Source organism: Martes martes, assembly GCF_963455335.1.
Source record: "Martes martes genome assembly, chromosome: 14".
Classification (NCBI taxonomy): Eukaryota; Metazoa; Chordata; class Mammalia; order Carnivora; family Mustelidae; genus Martes; species Martes martes.
Window position 1 is genome coordinate 27167476 of NC_137902.1, and position 14204 is coordinate 27181679.

General features: G+C 56.0%; 1 protein-coding gene across 1 annotated transcript; it reads right to left on the reverse strand.

Moving 5' to 3' along the window:
• Positions 1-2633: 2633 nt before the first annotated feature.
• On the reverse strand, positions 2634-8730 carry TLX1 (T cell leukemia homeobox 1; the record flags this gene model as incomplete). The annotated part of the gene is made up of 3 exons (XM_080823494.1): positions 2634-3709; positions 5864-6065; positions 8142-8730. The coding sequence occupies 3 exons, from the start codon at positions 8728-8730 to the stop codon at positions 3487-3489; spliced, it is 1014 nt and encodes a 337-aa protein (XP_080679620.1). The 3' UTR covers positions 2634-3486.
• Positions 8731-14204: the final 5474 nt, after the last annotated feature.

The following is a 14204-nucleotide window of genomic DNA, read 5'->3' on the forward strand; positions in this document are numbered from 1 at the left end:
GCCTTTCCCCGCTGCAGCGGCCCTCGGCCAACCCGGGTTTCGGCGAGATTCGGTCCCAACGAATTCCGGGCGGAGACAGGGAGGTCGTGAGCGGCCCCTGGGCACCCGGAGCCCCAGTACCCCGGGGAGTCTGGCACCCCTGAGACGCCTCGCCCGAGGGTCTGGGAGCGCGGGAGGGGCCCCGGGAGAGAGCAGGACCCGGGCCTCCTGCAGCCCGCGAGCGCCCAGAGCCGGCGCGTACCTCGGGAGCCGGAGCGCCGAGCCGGGAGGGCTCCAGCGGTGGGCGCGCGGCCCCAGGGCTGGGGATCCCGGCCTGCCGGATGCCCATTTCCCCGCGAGGCCCGGACAAGCTGGACGGGGTCCGACAGCAGTGGGGTGGAAGGGGCATTCGTCCGTGTGGTTATGAGTGTGGACCCTAGCTGTTTGTGAAGATCCCGGAGCAGGAGGTATTTCGGGGAGGAGTGTATGATGCCTAATTTTGCTCACAATTTTTTGTTCGCAATTTGTGTTGTAAGAGGGTAGGAGGGGTTGGGCGCAAAGCCTGGACTTTGGGGCCGGTTTGGGGGTCTTGTTTGTTCTGGGCAGCGGCCCTGCACTCTTGCTGGGGCTCCTCATCTGGTCTATGGCCAGAAAGTACCCAGCAGCCTCCAGGGCCAGCAACCTCTGGAGGGATCCTGGGAATTGGGAGGTGGGAGGAAGGCTCCAGTCTCTGGGGAGGTTCAGAGAGACTCTGGAATCTTACAGCTGGGAGGCACTAAAGGTGCATCTTCAAAACACAAATGAGGAAGATACATACAGTGCCACACAGAGAAGGTGTAGGCCAGGTGGCTCCAGTCCCCGTGGGAGAGGAGGGATATGCCAGACCTGCTCAGGCAGAGGAAACTGAATTCTCTGGTTCCGGGAAGCTGTATCCAGATTTCTCCCTGCTAGATCTTGGTGTTTGAACTGGTATAGGAGGGAGGCCAGCTGCAGACCCATGCAGACCCAGTGTTGTGGCCAGAACCTTCTCCCCACAACCAACACAGCTTGTCAGGGCTCTGACTGGTCACCAGGTGGGCCTGGGAGGTGGGAGCAGGAGGGCCAGCCTTAGACTTTTGGACCTAGAATCCTCTTCTGAGATCAGGCTCTATGGGGGCCCAGGATGAGAGATGCATGAGCCCTGCCCCTCCTAGTCACATTTCCCTTTGGGCCTCCTGGGGTGAGAGGTTGCTGCGCTATGTCCCCCTCTGGGAGATCAGATCCAGGATGGCAGCCTGGGCAGGGATGAAGGACAGTGTGTCTGATGCTTTCTGTGACTTCCCCAACCCCTCTGGGTACACACAGCTCTGTATATCTGAACAAGACCCGAACCCACTCGCTTCTAGTTTCTAGCCAGAAAGTTCTCTCACTCTGCCATCCCAGAGAAAGAGCCTCCTACCCCCCCCACTTCATTCCCCCAAGATGACATGTCCCCAGACCCTCCACCACCTAGCTTCTTCCAGAAAAGTGGGCCCAAGTTGGTTTTGTGCACCTGAGATTGGTCTAGTAGGTGGGGGACTAGATGTTAAAGGGAGTGTTGTGTACTGTGGCTGTTCACCTGCCTGGCATGCTCTGCGACCTCCCTGAAGGTCCCTGGGAAGTTGCTTATACAGATCTCTCCGAGGCCAGGCTAGTGCTGGGAGTGGGAAGTCCTACTTAGAGCTCCAGAGAATCCTGGCCCAATTATTGACTCTCTGTGCTGCTGTCTGTGTGGCTTGCTGGGTGAGGGCCTAGAAACATGGAACTCCTAGCAGATGTTGGTACACCACCCCCAGTGTATCTGTACAGCCCACCTCAGACCCCCCCACCAGCACTGCACCATTACACCCACTCCACTCGGTCAACTATACACACGCTCACCTGCAGGAAGAGTCACCCACAATGATCCCCACTCCCCCCAGTACACTCCCCCATTACATACTGTCACACACATATATAGGTAAAATACACATCTCGTGTATGAGATTGCATGTCACACAATTATGTGTCACACACAATGACACATCACACACAATGATAGTTGTACAATTACAGATGATTCACGATTACAAGCATTCACACATTTAACACAAAAACAGATTCACGAGGAGAAGCGAATAGATACACTCACACACATCAGCACAGGAATCATACACAGTCACACGTACAGGTGGGTGATCACAATTACCCAAAAAGACACAATCACATTCACACACAGTTACAGACACACCACTGCAAGTTCGTGCATGCAGTGATAGTTTCGATTTGCAACTTCAGCAGAAACAAGCGCTTCCAATAATTGCAAACACAGTGACACGCTTAAACACTATTACCTTCATTATCTGTACCATCCTGATTGTCCACACCATCACAAACACACAACGCATGCCCACAACCCTCACACCCAAAGACAGTATATCCTCTTGGGCATTAGCTGGCCCAGGAGAGCCTAGCACTCCTTCCTTTCCTCAGGTCTGCCCTCTCTCTGTTTGTCCCTCCCCGTTCCCCAGAGCCTGCCCCAGGTGTCCCTCTAGCAGCGGCAGCGCAAAACACCAGCAGCTGCCCCAGCGCCATTTCACACCAAACCCAAATAGCTATAGGGTGCCGGGCTAGGCAAGGAGCAGGCAGCCCTGACTCCGGATCCGGAGGGTTTTATTTTTTTTTTCACATAAATTACACAAGCACTTTATAAAATGGTTACACAGAAAACACCTTATAAGTGCATAACTTAAGCTCCCCTATGAACAGGATCTGGAGAAAGAGGCTGAGTTTGTGTGAAACCTGACTGTGCGTACCTGGGTGCGGCTAGGACATGTGATGGGGGCCTGGCAGGTCGTGGCGCTGTTGTGTGTGGGATAGTATGTCACAGTGTGGCCGTAGCCTTGTGTTTGTGAGAAGTGCCATGCTGTTGACAATGAAGCTGGGTCGCCCCTAGCTTATGCCTGATAGTGAGAGTTAAGGGTGTGAAGGCTATGGCCCCACATGTGCATGACACTCTGCCACAGGTCCTCTGCGTTTGACTGTGGGTGACACCAGAAGGGACCGTGAAGTCACCTTTGGGAGGACCTTGGGGTGTCATGTGTGATGGGGAGTGGGATACAGAGGGGAACTCCCCATAGCAAGTTCAAATGACAGCCCATGCTGTCCTCTGAGGACCTCGGGAGCTCTTCTTCCCCCACCTCCTCTGCCTCTCTCAATCCCACGATAAAAATCAGAATAAAATAAAACAGACGTAAACTGAAAGGACTCTGAACAGTTCCAGAGGGCGCGGGACCACTTAGGCATCTGGAAGGACGTCCCCATCCCTGCACTCTTTTTTTCCCCCATCAAAGAAGAAACAAGGTGGGCAGGAGCACCCGGGCCAGTGCGGAGGGGTGCTGCGTTCCCCTCCCGAATGCAGTCCGAAGCGGGAGGGGGAGAGAGTCCTGGGTCTCAGCCTCAGCGACCCCTTGGCTGGACCCGGGTTCCTGTGGGGTGGGGCAGGCAGGCTCACTCGCAGGCCGAAGCCACCGACGTGACGCTGGTGATCTTGGTGGAGTCGTCGGACCACGGCTGCAGGTTTTGCAGGGCGAAGAGTGAAGAGTTGTGCACACACAGCGGGTCGGCGGGCAAGGGCTGTGCCAGACTCTTCTGGAAGGCCTCTTGCTGCAGCTGCAGGAGGATGCGGTTCGCCTGCTGCCTCTCTGCCTCACGCTCCTCGGCGGTCTGCCGCCTGCACCGGGGACAAGCCGTTACCCAGGCTCCCCGTGTGCTCCCGGGGAAGTAGCCTGGAGGAGCGCTGCTCCCTTCACAGCTCCCAACTCCAGCTTGGGGCCCTTGAACACACACCCTTATCTTGAGGGTCCTGACTCCGACAAAGACTGGAAACCCCAAAAGTAAATGAAGCACAGGTATCCTGGGGGAGCTGTGGGAAAATCCACTAGGCCTAAGCATTTGGGGCTCCCGGTCTCCCAATAGCCTAGGAAGGCACAACCAGCCGTAGGATGGCACCTCGCCTCTCCCCAGCTCCGCTGTCCCAAGCCTGAGGCGCCCCACCCTCCCCACCAGCCCAGGGCAGAGACAAGGGCCAGCGGATTGTGAGCTGCTTTGCCTGACCTCTCTTCTCCCACTTTTCTCTGCGATCCTGTTGCAGGCTTCCTGCCTCCTGTGCCCTGCAGGGACTCCCGCCGGACCAGCCGCCTTCCTCCGAGGCGGCCGGGGGAGGCCATGACTCACTTATTCCATTTAATGCCCCCCCTCCACCCCGTCAACTGAGATCAAACGTCTGTCTCTAAGGTGGACAGACCTAATGGGAGTCCCGGGGGCCTCCAGAAGCAATTTGTAGGCGATCGATGAAGCCGCGCGAAGCCGGCAAGGGCCTCTCCCAGCGGTGGACGCCGGCCTCCTTCCCAGCGCCCCTTCTTGCCTTTTGCTCCGTGCGTCTTTCTGTCTCTCATCTTACCCTTCTGTCCTGCATTTCAAACGGCCTGTTTTTCTTCCTTTTAGGCATCGTGTCTTTATCTCCTGTTTTCTCTCACCCCGACTTCCTTCGTTCTCTCAGAATTAAGAGAATTTATTTGAAACGGAAATGGAGGTTTAATCATCCATTGCTTTCGTTTTTTATCCTAAGACTCCTTAAGGTGCCTGGTTTTTCCTTTTCTCCCTGGGGTGGGCTATTTATCCTTGCCCGGTCCCCTCTCTTCCCCTGTGCCCCTCTCTTCCAGGGACTTGTGTTGCTCTCTCCCCTTGCTTAGGCTGCAGCCTGCTGGGGCCTTGGGAACCCTGGTGCCCCACCCTTATTCAGCTAGCCCTCGCTACCTCTTTAGCCTTCCAGAGGACTGAAGCCAACCCCCATTTCTTCCCCAGTGCCAGGAAGGAGGGGGCAGAGTGGGGGGCTTTCTTTGTGGCCACGGTTGCAGAATGGCGGGCAGATTCCTTGCTTTCATTCAGAAAAAGAGGAAACTCCAATTCCTTCCTCCAGCTCCTGGCTCGCCCAGCGGGGAGCCATGGACATTGCCTGGACTCTCCTGCGCTCTCCCGCCTGAGGCCTGAGCTATCAAGAAACTTTTTGCGTGTGTGGAACGGAGTATGCAGGCCAGATGTGCAGGAGGGTGTAGGGGTGCAAGTGGGGCACCTGGAGAAAGCACCGGTAGGTGCAGAGAGTAAGCCTGCCAAAGAGTGTGGGACGCTTTATAAGGGGGAGAGAGAGAGAGAAATGTATGTGTGTGGGGGGGGTTTAGTGTGGTTGTGGGTGTGTGACGGGAGAAGGGTAAATGTGTCTCTTTCTCTCACACACAAACACCCATCTGCTCCTAATTGATCCCCCTTTCAGTGGGACTCCAAAACCCCGCTACAGCCGGTGCAGATTGATTTTCCTCTCCCAGGGTGGGGCGCCTGGCTGTGTGAGCACCAGGCGGAGTGCCTGGGGAGAAGGGAGTCAGCAGGGCCCAGGCCCGCGGTTTGGAGCCTGACGGCTCAAGGAACCCCGGCTGGAGCGCAGAAACAAGGCACCGGCCATCCCACTTCCAGTCTCAGGGATGGAGTAGGCATCTCTGTTAACGCGACTTTGCACAAACAAAATGTCCCTTAGGACTCACTGATCCCCAAAGCCCGGACTGCACCGACTGTGCTCGGCCCTGCCACTTCCCCAAGCAGCAGCGGAGACCAGCCTCGTCTACACCAGCACTGAGTGTGTCGGCCAGAAGGCCAAGAAACCTCGGGTAAAACAGAGCCGGGGCTCTCCAGCCTCACCCCCAGCAACGGACTCGGTTGCTCCCTGTTCCCCGCGAGCCAAGCAGGGAAGTGATCAGAAGCCGGCAAGCGGAGGAGGGTGTGAGCGCCCCAGGAGAGACCCAGGGGCAGAGAGCTGCCCGTCCAGCGCGCTCACCTCCACTTCGTCCGCCGGTTCTGGAACCAGGTTTTGACCTGCGCGTCGGTCATTTTGAGCGCCTTGGCCAGGGCGGCGCGCTCGGCCGAGGCCAGGTACTTCTGGCGGTGGAAGCGCTTTTCCAGCTCGCAGATCTGCAGGCGCGTGAAGGACGTGCGCGGCTTCTTCTTCTTGGGGGGCGTCCGGTTCTGATAGGGGTGACCTATACGGCGTGTTACAGTGAAGGGTGAGAGGGCCACTGGAGCGGGAGACAGACAGACGGCAGAGGCAAGCGGCAGAGCGTCAGGAAGCGTCCCAGGCCCGACTCCCCGCGATCAGCGAGCGCAGCGGCTAGACCCCAGGAGCCGGGCGGTGATCCTCCCGTCAGCCCTCAGCTCCAAGCCCGCGGCGGGAAAGGGCCCCCTCCCGCCCGCCAGGCCGACGCCGCCACTGCCGCCGCCGCCGCGGAGGCCTCTGCAGCCGGGGGCTCCCACATGCTCAGCCAGAAAAAACGTGGTCGCCTCCCCTGTCTCCTTGAGGGCCTGTCTGATGCGAGCTAAAGGTCGCAGGCCCCCACTGCCCCAGGCAGCAAGAGGCAGTGCTTGGTCAAGGGTGGGGGGCTGGGTCTTGACCCAAGCCTCCACAAGACACACATACCACAGGGGCAAATTCTAGATCTATACACCCAGTCTGACACACAGACACAGGGGCAGGCACACAGGCAGACGCATACAGGACACATGGCAACACAAAGTGACAGTTATTCATTTCCTCAGAACCTTCTTCAGGCCTGAAGAAGATTAGGGTGTGCTGTGCTGTAGGTCCTCTGTGGAACGCCTTTTGCTAGAGACCCAAGACCAGCGGGTTCTGGGTTGAGGTTCCATTAGAGCCCTTCAGGACTGGCCTGGCCTGGGTTGGGGGAGTGCAATGGGCAGCAAGCCTGAGAGAACTCAGGTTGGGGACTGGGGTCCCTTGAGTACAGGGTCCTTCCTGGAGGCCCAGAGCAGAATAGTTGTAGCCTCTGCTGCACGCCTCCCTCCCTCCCCCCCCCCCCCCCCGACCTAGCCCGAGCCAAGGTTCCAAGGCCAGAACAGGACCAAGGGGCCTGGGGTGACCCGGGGCCGCCTAGCTGAACGTGTAGCTCTAAGCGGCCTATTTCCTTTCCACCATTGGGCCTGGATCCCGAGCCCCATGGGAGTCCCACGTCGCCATCGGCAGCGGCCCGTACCTCCCGCCTCCTTTCTCTAACGCCCGGCCAGGAACCCAGGTTCAACTCGTGGTTACTTCTAAGCGGGCAACGGAGCTGGCCTGGGCGGGAGGATCGAGGATCCTAGGAATGCTAAGGGGCGGCGGGAAGTGATGCCGGAGAAAGGGGCCCGCTCGTGAACGAAAGCTGAGTGCTGAGTGCCGAGAGCGGAAGCGAGAGCGGAGGGAGCCGGGGCGGACGGGGGAAGGCGCGGAGCTGGCAGCACAGAGGGCGGCAGGCGGCCGCCGCCGCCGCCGCCGCCGAACGCGTAATCGTCCCAGGAGTTGTCCCTCGGCCGCCCCGGATCGATCGCCAGCGAGGCCTGTGCATTATTCACACTGGAGGGAACAGCGCTGGGCCCGGAGGGGAGGACGCCATGCCGGGACCGAACGAAAATGAAGCAGGAAGCTCAGCTTCACGCTGCCACCGACCTGGACGAAGCCCGCAGTCCGGGAAGAAGGGCCCGGCAGCTCTGCTGCTTTACTCAGGCTCGGGGCCTCTGCTGGGCCCGGCAAGCGCAAAGGGCACTGGAGCTCCGAGAGCGCGAAGTGGTCTCTGTGTGTGTGTGTGTGTGTGTGTGTGTGTGTGTGTAGGGAACGAGAGGTGGGGAACCTGTGCTCTCCTTGCGTCGGATTCTGGGGCTCGCGGTCTCAGCCAGAGAACGTTGGCCGGGACGGAAGAAACAGTTCGTTCACATCGCGCCCCTTTCTCCAAGAATACGGAAACCCAAATGCCGGCTGAAGGTAGTCCCGAAACTACATCCCCCTTTCCCTCCGCCTGACTGAGCCCAGGGACTCCGAGAGGGGATCAGGGAGCGCTTTTCAGAGTAGGGGTCCTGCGGGAGAGACGGAGAGGGGCCCAGCCTGGGAGAACTCTTGGAGCCTGGCGATTCCGCGAGCGTGGAAAGGTGGCGGGCGGCTGCACTTGGGGGAACCGCCGAGAGGACCTGGGCAACCTGGTACGCAGAGGGGGCTGCGGGGAGCCACCGGGCGGGGGAAAGGTAGCGCAGAGCCCGGGCCGCGGCCAGGCGGGGCGCGCGCGGGCCGGACTCACCTGTGAACCTGTCCTTTGTGTATCTGCGGTTACTCTCCATCCAGGGAAAGGTGAGGCCGGTGAGGTTGTTGACACCCGGCACCGCAGGCACGGAGGGCACGGTGGGCAAGCCAGTAGCCAGAGGCTGAGGGTGGGCCACCGCTCCGGCTAGCGGCCTATGCGCCGGCACCCGGATCACCCCCGCAGCGCTCAGGGCCCCCCCGCCGCCGCCGCCGCTGCCGCCGCCGCCGCTGCCGCCGCCGCCGGGACCGGGGCCGCCCGCCAAGGCCATGTTCACGTTGTAGGAGCCAGCCAGCGGGCCCATGCTGCAGGCGCCGCCGCCGCCGCCGCTCGCCGGGCCACCAGGGCCGCTCGGACCGCCAGCACCATAGGCCCCCGCGCCCCCGGCCCCCGCCCCGGCCGCGGGGCCCCCGCCGCCGTAAGCGTAGGCGCCTCCAACCAAACAGCCAAGGCCGTAGTCTCCGTCCTGGAGGCGCGAGGCGGGCCCCATGCAGCCGCCTTGGTCCGGGCTGTTGAGAATCTGGTCGATGCCGAAGCTGATGGGCTCCGCATGGCCCGGGTGGAGATGGTGCGGGCCCAGGTGCTCCATGCTGGCCCCCGGCCCCGGCCCCGCGGGGGGGCCTGGGCGGCGGCGTTTGCTGTGTTTGGCTCGGGGGGCAGCGCGCAGGGGCGCGGAGGCGGCAGGGGCTCCTGGCTGCGCGAAGACTTGGAGGCGAAGTGCGCGGAGGGCTAAAGTCGGGGGGAGGGGAAGGAAGAGGGGGCGCCGTATTCTTCCCCTCTCTGGCTGCTCTTTCCCCTCTCCGGCTGCTTGCTAGATGTTGACTCTGGGACATCAATCACCGGGCGAAAAAGCCCGGTGCGAGCGAGCCTAGCCGTTTCGGCCGGGTCTCTCCATTGGCTGTGCGTGGAGAGGAGCGGGGTGAATGACAGCGCGGGGGAGGGGCGGAGAGGGGGAGAGGGAGGCCGGGAGCCGAGACTGATGCAGGAGCCAGACACAGAGGGACGGAGACCGAGGCTCGGAGAAGTAGTTTCAGGAAGAGAGAGAAGGGATTCAGAGACTTAAAAGGAGAAAAAGAACAGGAGGCGGCCATTCCCTGAGACCTATGAACAGACGGACCCAAGGAGGTGGAGGACAGAAACCTTTTCCCAGCCTGGCAGGAGTTTCCCCACTTTGAATTGGGCCAGAGAGGTCCAACTTGCTAGGCCTCTGGGGAAGGGTGTCCGTGAGCTACTGGAGAACCTCCCCAAGGGCTCGGCTGGGAAGCACCTGTCCGTCAACAAGAGGATTTACTCCAAACTTCAAGTCTGGCTTGTTAGAAAGTAGAAGACTGTCTACTCCCCAGGTATGGAGCCCAGACCCCTGAGGCAGGAAGGTGAGTTCAGGCTTGTCCTTTTTTTAAAACACAGGGCTAGGAGCAACTGGCTAGATATTGTTGGAAAAATCAACAACTATCCCAACTCAGCCTATTTAGAGAAACTGAGGAAAGGAAGACTTTCTGAGAGGCAAACACAAGTCAAGCGAGTTGGCTCCAGGCTTGCTGCCAGGGTGCCCATGCCTCAAGGTACCCCTCTCCTTTTAAATAAACAGAGTCCTCAAGAAGCAGTTCCCACAGTATGTGAGTGAATTCAGTTGGATTGCTTTCACCTAGTAACTAGCCCTCGATGGCTATTCCAAACAAGGAACCCTTGGATAGCTATGAGGGGAGGGAGTTATTTCTTACTTTTGGAATCCTGGGAGGGACGCATAGGGGATGTTAGACTGTGGGGGCTGGGGTTGGTGGGACCAAGATCAGGGAAATCCATCCTGGCAAACAGAGGCCTTTTAAAGTTTTGCCTGTGGAGGACTGGCTTAGCGCCTGGGAGAGAAGGAGGAAACTCCCTTTTTCTGCTTCCTCTCTTTTTTCCCTCTTCAGTAGGGAAAGGTTTGCTCCTTCAAAGAAGCCAAGCTTTGGGAAGGATGCAGGTTGGATCCCTTGGGATCTGTTTCTGGTCTTATCAGATTCAACAGGTCTTTGAGGAGGGACTCTCTCTATCAGGCAAGATGCTAGAATATGAAGGTTTGCATATGAAGGTTTGCTAGAATATGAAGGTTTACAGCCTATTTGCTTTGGTCAGGTCTGTTATTTCCACTTGAAGAGATCTCGGTGGAGGCAGGGAGTGGCTTACTCATCTCAGCCCCCCCCCTCCCCACCCACTGTGGAGTACCGCCCCAAAGAGCAGGATATAGTCATCCCGGGTGAATGAATGAACCTCCTTATTCAACAAATATTTATTGAATACCTTCCACGCGTCAGGCACTGTTTCTGGCGTTGGGAAAACAGCATTAAACAAAACAAAGGTCCTGCCGTCACAAATTTACATTTCATAGAGGGGGTTAGACAATAAAGAAGCAAATACATTAAGTCAGATGGCGATAAATGTTATGGAGAACACCATGAACTTCACCAACTCTTCAAGATGAGTATTATCCCTATTTTACAGAGGTAAGAAAGTCAAATTTCAGAGAGGCTAAGTGACTTGATGGAGACGGAGGAGCCGGGTTTGACTTGCATTTATAATTTAGACTGGAAATCTGGCTGCTGTTGGAAGCCCATCTCTATGGGGTATATCGTGTCTGGGCTCCAGGCAGGTGGACAAAGACCCACTCCGAGCAAGGCCAGATATGAAGTAGGTAGTGGTTTGGAAATGCTATGCAGAAACCAGAGAGAGCACTACTCCCTTGCCAGTTTGCTCCTCTCCATCCACCCAATCCAGGTTTCACACCTCTACCCAGGGTAACTTTCATCAAAAATTGTTTGAACTTAAATCTGTCTCTTTCCTGCCTTTTATCTTGGGGGAACTAAAGCAGAGATAAACATAAGTGTTTTCTTGAATAAATCCTATGTGCTGGGCACCACACCACACTGATCTCATTTAAGACAACAACTCTGTGAAGTTAATGGAAACATCTCTAATTTTTAAATAAGAAAATTGAATGAATGTTCATAGCAGTATTATTTATAATGGCCAAAAAGTGGGAACAGATCAAATGGTCATCATGCAATGAATGGATAAATAAAATGTGGTATAAACATACAATGGAATATTATTCATCCAAAAAAAAAGAATAAAAAAAGGAAGTCCTAGTTCATGCTACAACATGGAAAAGCCTAGGAAACATGATGTTAATGGAAAGAAGCCAGGCACAAAAGGCCACATATTATATGACTGCATTTATATGAACCATTCAGAACAGGCAAATCCACAGAGGCAGAGAGTAGATTAGTGGCGGCCTGGGGTTGGAGGAGGGAGGGTAGGAAGTGGCCGCAAATGTATACAAAGTTTCTATTTGAAGTGATGAAAATATTCTGGAATTAGATAGTGGTAATCATTGCATAACTTTGTGACTATCTTAAAAACCACTGAATTGTATGATTTAAAGGGAATATGATGGTATGTGAATTATATTCTTAAAAAAAAAAAAACAAAAACTGAGACTTGGTAAAACGAACAAACTTGCCCAAAGTTCCACAGACTAAATAATGTTGATCTGGGTTCCCCAAATCTGAACTCTTTTCCCTGGATGAGGCTGAAAAGTATGGTGAGGGGTGCATTCACTACCTTTTTTTTTTTTTTTAAAGATTTATTTTATTTATTTGACAGAGAGAGATCACAAGTAAGCAGAGAGGCAGGCAAAGAGAGAGAGGGAGGGAAGCAGGCTTCCTGCTGAGCAGAGAGCCCGATATGGGACTCGATCCCAGGACCCTGAGATCATGACCCGAGCCGAAGGCAGCGGCTTAACCCACTGAGCCACCCAGGCGCCCCCATTCACTACCTTTGAGGCTGGATCACAGTGGCCCTGTTCCTTTTCATGATTAACTACAGTTCTGCCTGCTGCAGTCAAAACTCTGTCTTTCTAGGTTATCCTTAGAACAACTTCTCTTTGCCGGCTCTCTGGCCCATGCAGGAAACCCCCTCCATGTTCCTAACACTCTCCCCATTCCTCCCTCCGTCCTCCTCTGGATGAATCTTTCTAGCACCCATGGCTTTCTGACCTTGCCTATTCGGGCATCTGCCTTACTTACTGCATCTTGAACTCCTCAGATCTGGCATCAGTTGGCCAGGGTCCCTGGCAGGAGGTATCACCTTGCTGGCTCAGCCCAGGGTTGGCAGAGGTCACAGCTGCCTAGTGGCCCATTAAGACTGTTGGGATGCTCTTCTCATCAAAATCCCGCAACCCAGGGACATCCTGACTTCCCCCTGCCCTTACACCTGTTTGCCTCTATGGTCTCTTCCATACCCCCTCCACCCCCCACCCCCATCTCTCCGGCTTACCAGAGTCACCTTTTCTCCCAATCCAGTTCTGAGGTGCTGGCCTCCCCCAAGGTGGGGTTCTTTGTGTCCAACTTGACCTCAACCTTTGTTTTCTAATGAGGCAGTTGCTGAGGGCCTGGGGTACACTTTTTTGGTCCCTTTTCTTCCTGGGAAGTTGAGACAAGAGGGTCAGGAGTCTCTGGGTTCTGGCCCCCACCCCTCCTGGAAGCAGTGTTCCCTGAACACAGCCCTGCAGGTTGGAAAGTGTTCTGAACTGGGTGGGGGGGAGTAGGGGGGTGGGGGAGTGGGAGGAGACTCACAGGGAGCTTAACCTTAGGTGGTGCAGCTTTTGCATTTCTACAGTGTTTCTGCATGTTGTGCAGAGTAGCCCTCCTTAAGAAGGAGTTGGGGAGGAAAAGAAAGCAGGACAAGGCACAGTGACATCCTAGGCACCCTCAGTCACAGTGATGATCTTGTGTTGTTCACCAGTAACCCAATGGTGTTATCTCCATTTCATAGATGGGAAAACTGAGGCACTGAAAGCTGGGAAGGGACAGGAACTAGACTCAAATGCTGTTTTTCAGACTCCAGGCATTAGAAGCTGATTTCTTAACACCAAACTTGGTAGATAATAGATGTCCTAGCTTTGCAGGAATATCTCGCACACACATCTAGGTGAGTTCCAGCCCTGAGGCCACCTGGTAACCCCCCCCCCCCACATAAAGCACCACCCACTCCCCTGGCCTGCAGAATAAAGAAGTGCCTCCAATTAAAAAAGGAGCAGCTGGGGCTGAGGCTGGGGCTGGGGGAGGAGAAACAGGAGGGCTCAGCCACAGAGGGCGGCCCCTTCAGATCCCACACGGTTCCCTCCCCCCTCTGGGAGAGACCCCTGGGCCAGGGGTTGTCCTTTAGCTTAGGGGTGTGTGTATGTGTGTGTGATAACTTAATTACCTTGTGTTTGGGAGACTGTGTGTCCACAAGGGGAAAGCCAGATGTGAAAGTGTGCATGACAGTGTGGATGGCCAAGTAGATAACACTGGGCATGTCTCCAAGGAATAATTTTCTAAATTTACCCAACAACTATGTATTGGGTGTCTGTTATGTACCAGCGTTAGGCTGTTGGGATTCAACTGCAAGCAAAATGCATGTCTGTAAGGGGGCTGGGGGAGAAGAAGGGAGTCTGGGCCATTTTTGCAACTGGATTTGTCTCTGTAAGAACGCAAGTGAATGTGTGTTTTCTGTAACAGATAAGATCAGGTGTCTCCAACTGTTCCTGTATCATGAGCACATATGATGGACTGAGGGTGTCCCTTGGCTACAGTGTGAAAGTGTGAGTGTAATCATGGTGTGTGTGTGTGTGTGTGTGTGTTGTCTTATTTTCTAATGTAGTTGTCAGGGCAATGGCCATATGTTGGACTGTGGGTATGGAAAGGGGGCGACAGGATATGCCCAATAGATATCCAGCAGGGACAGTGTAGGACAAGCTGAGAAATGTGTAAGGGGAGATGTGAGATGAAACAGTTCATGCTGGGGCCACTGGGATCTGGATTTCCAGTACCAAAGGGGCCAGTTCTGCCTTGCTCACCCGCCTCAGGAACGGGGGCAGAAAATGGAGGGGTTGGTGCAGCTGGGGATGAAAGCACTTAGAGACCCAGTAAAGGGCACCCCACCTCCAGGGTATGTGGGAGGGGGTTCTGTCTAGGAAGCTAAGTTGAGGAAGGAGGGAGTGAGCAGGTCAGGCTGGTTCCAGCCATACACTCTGTGATTTCT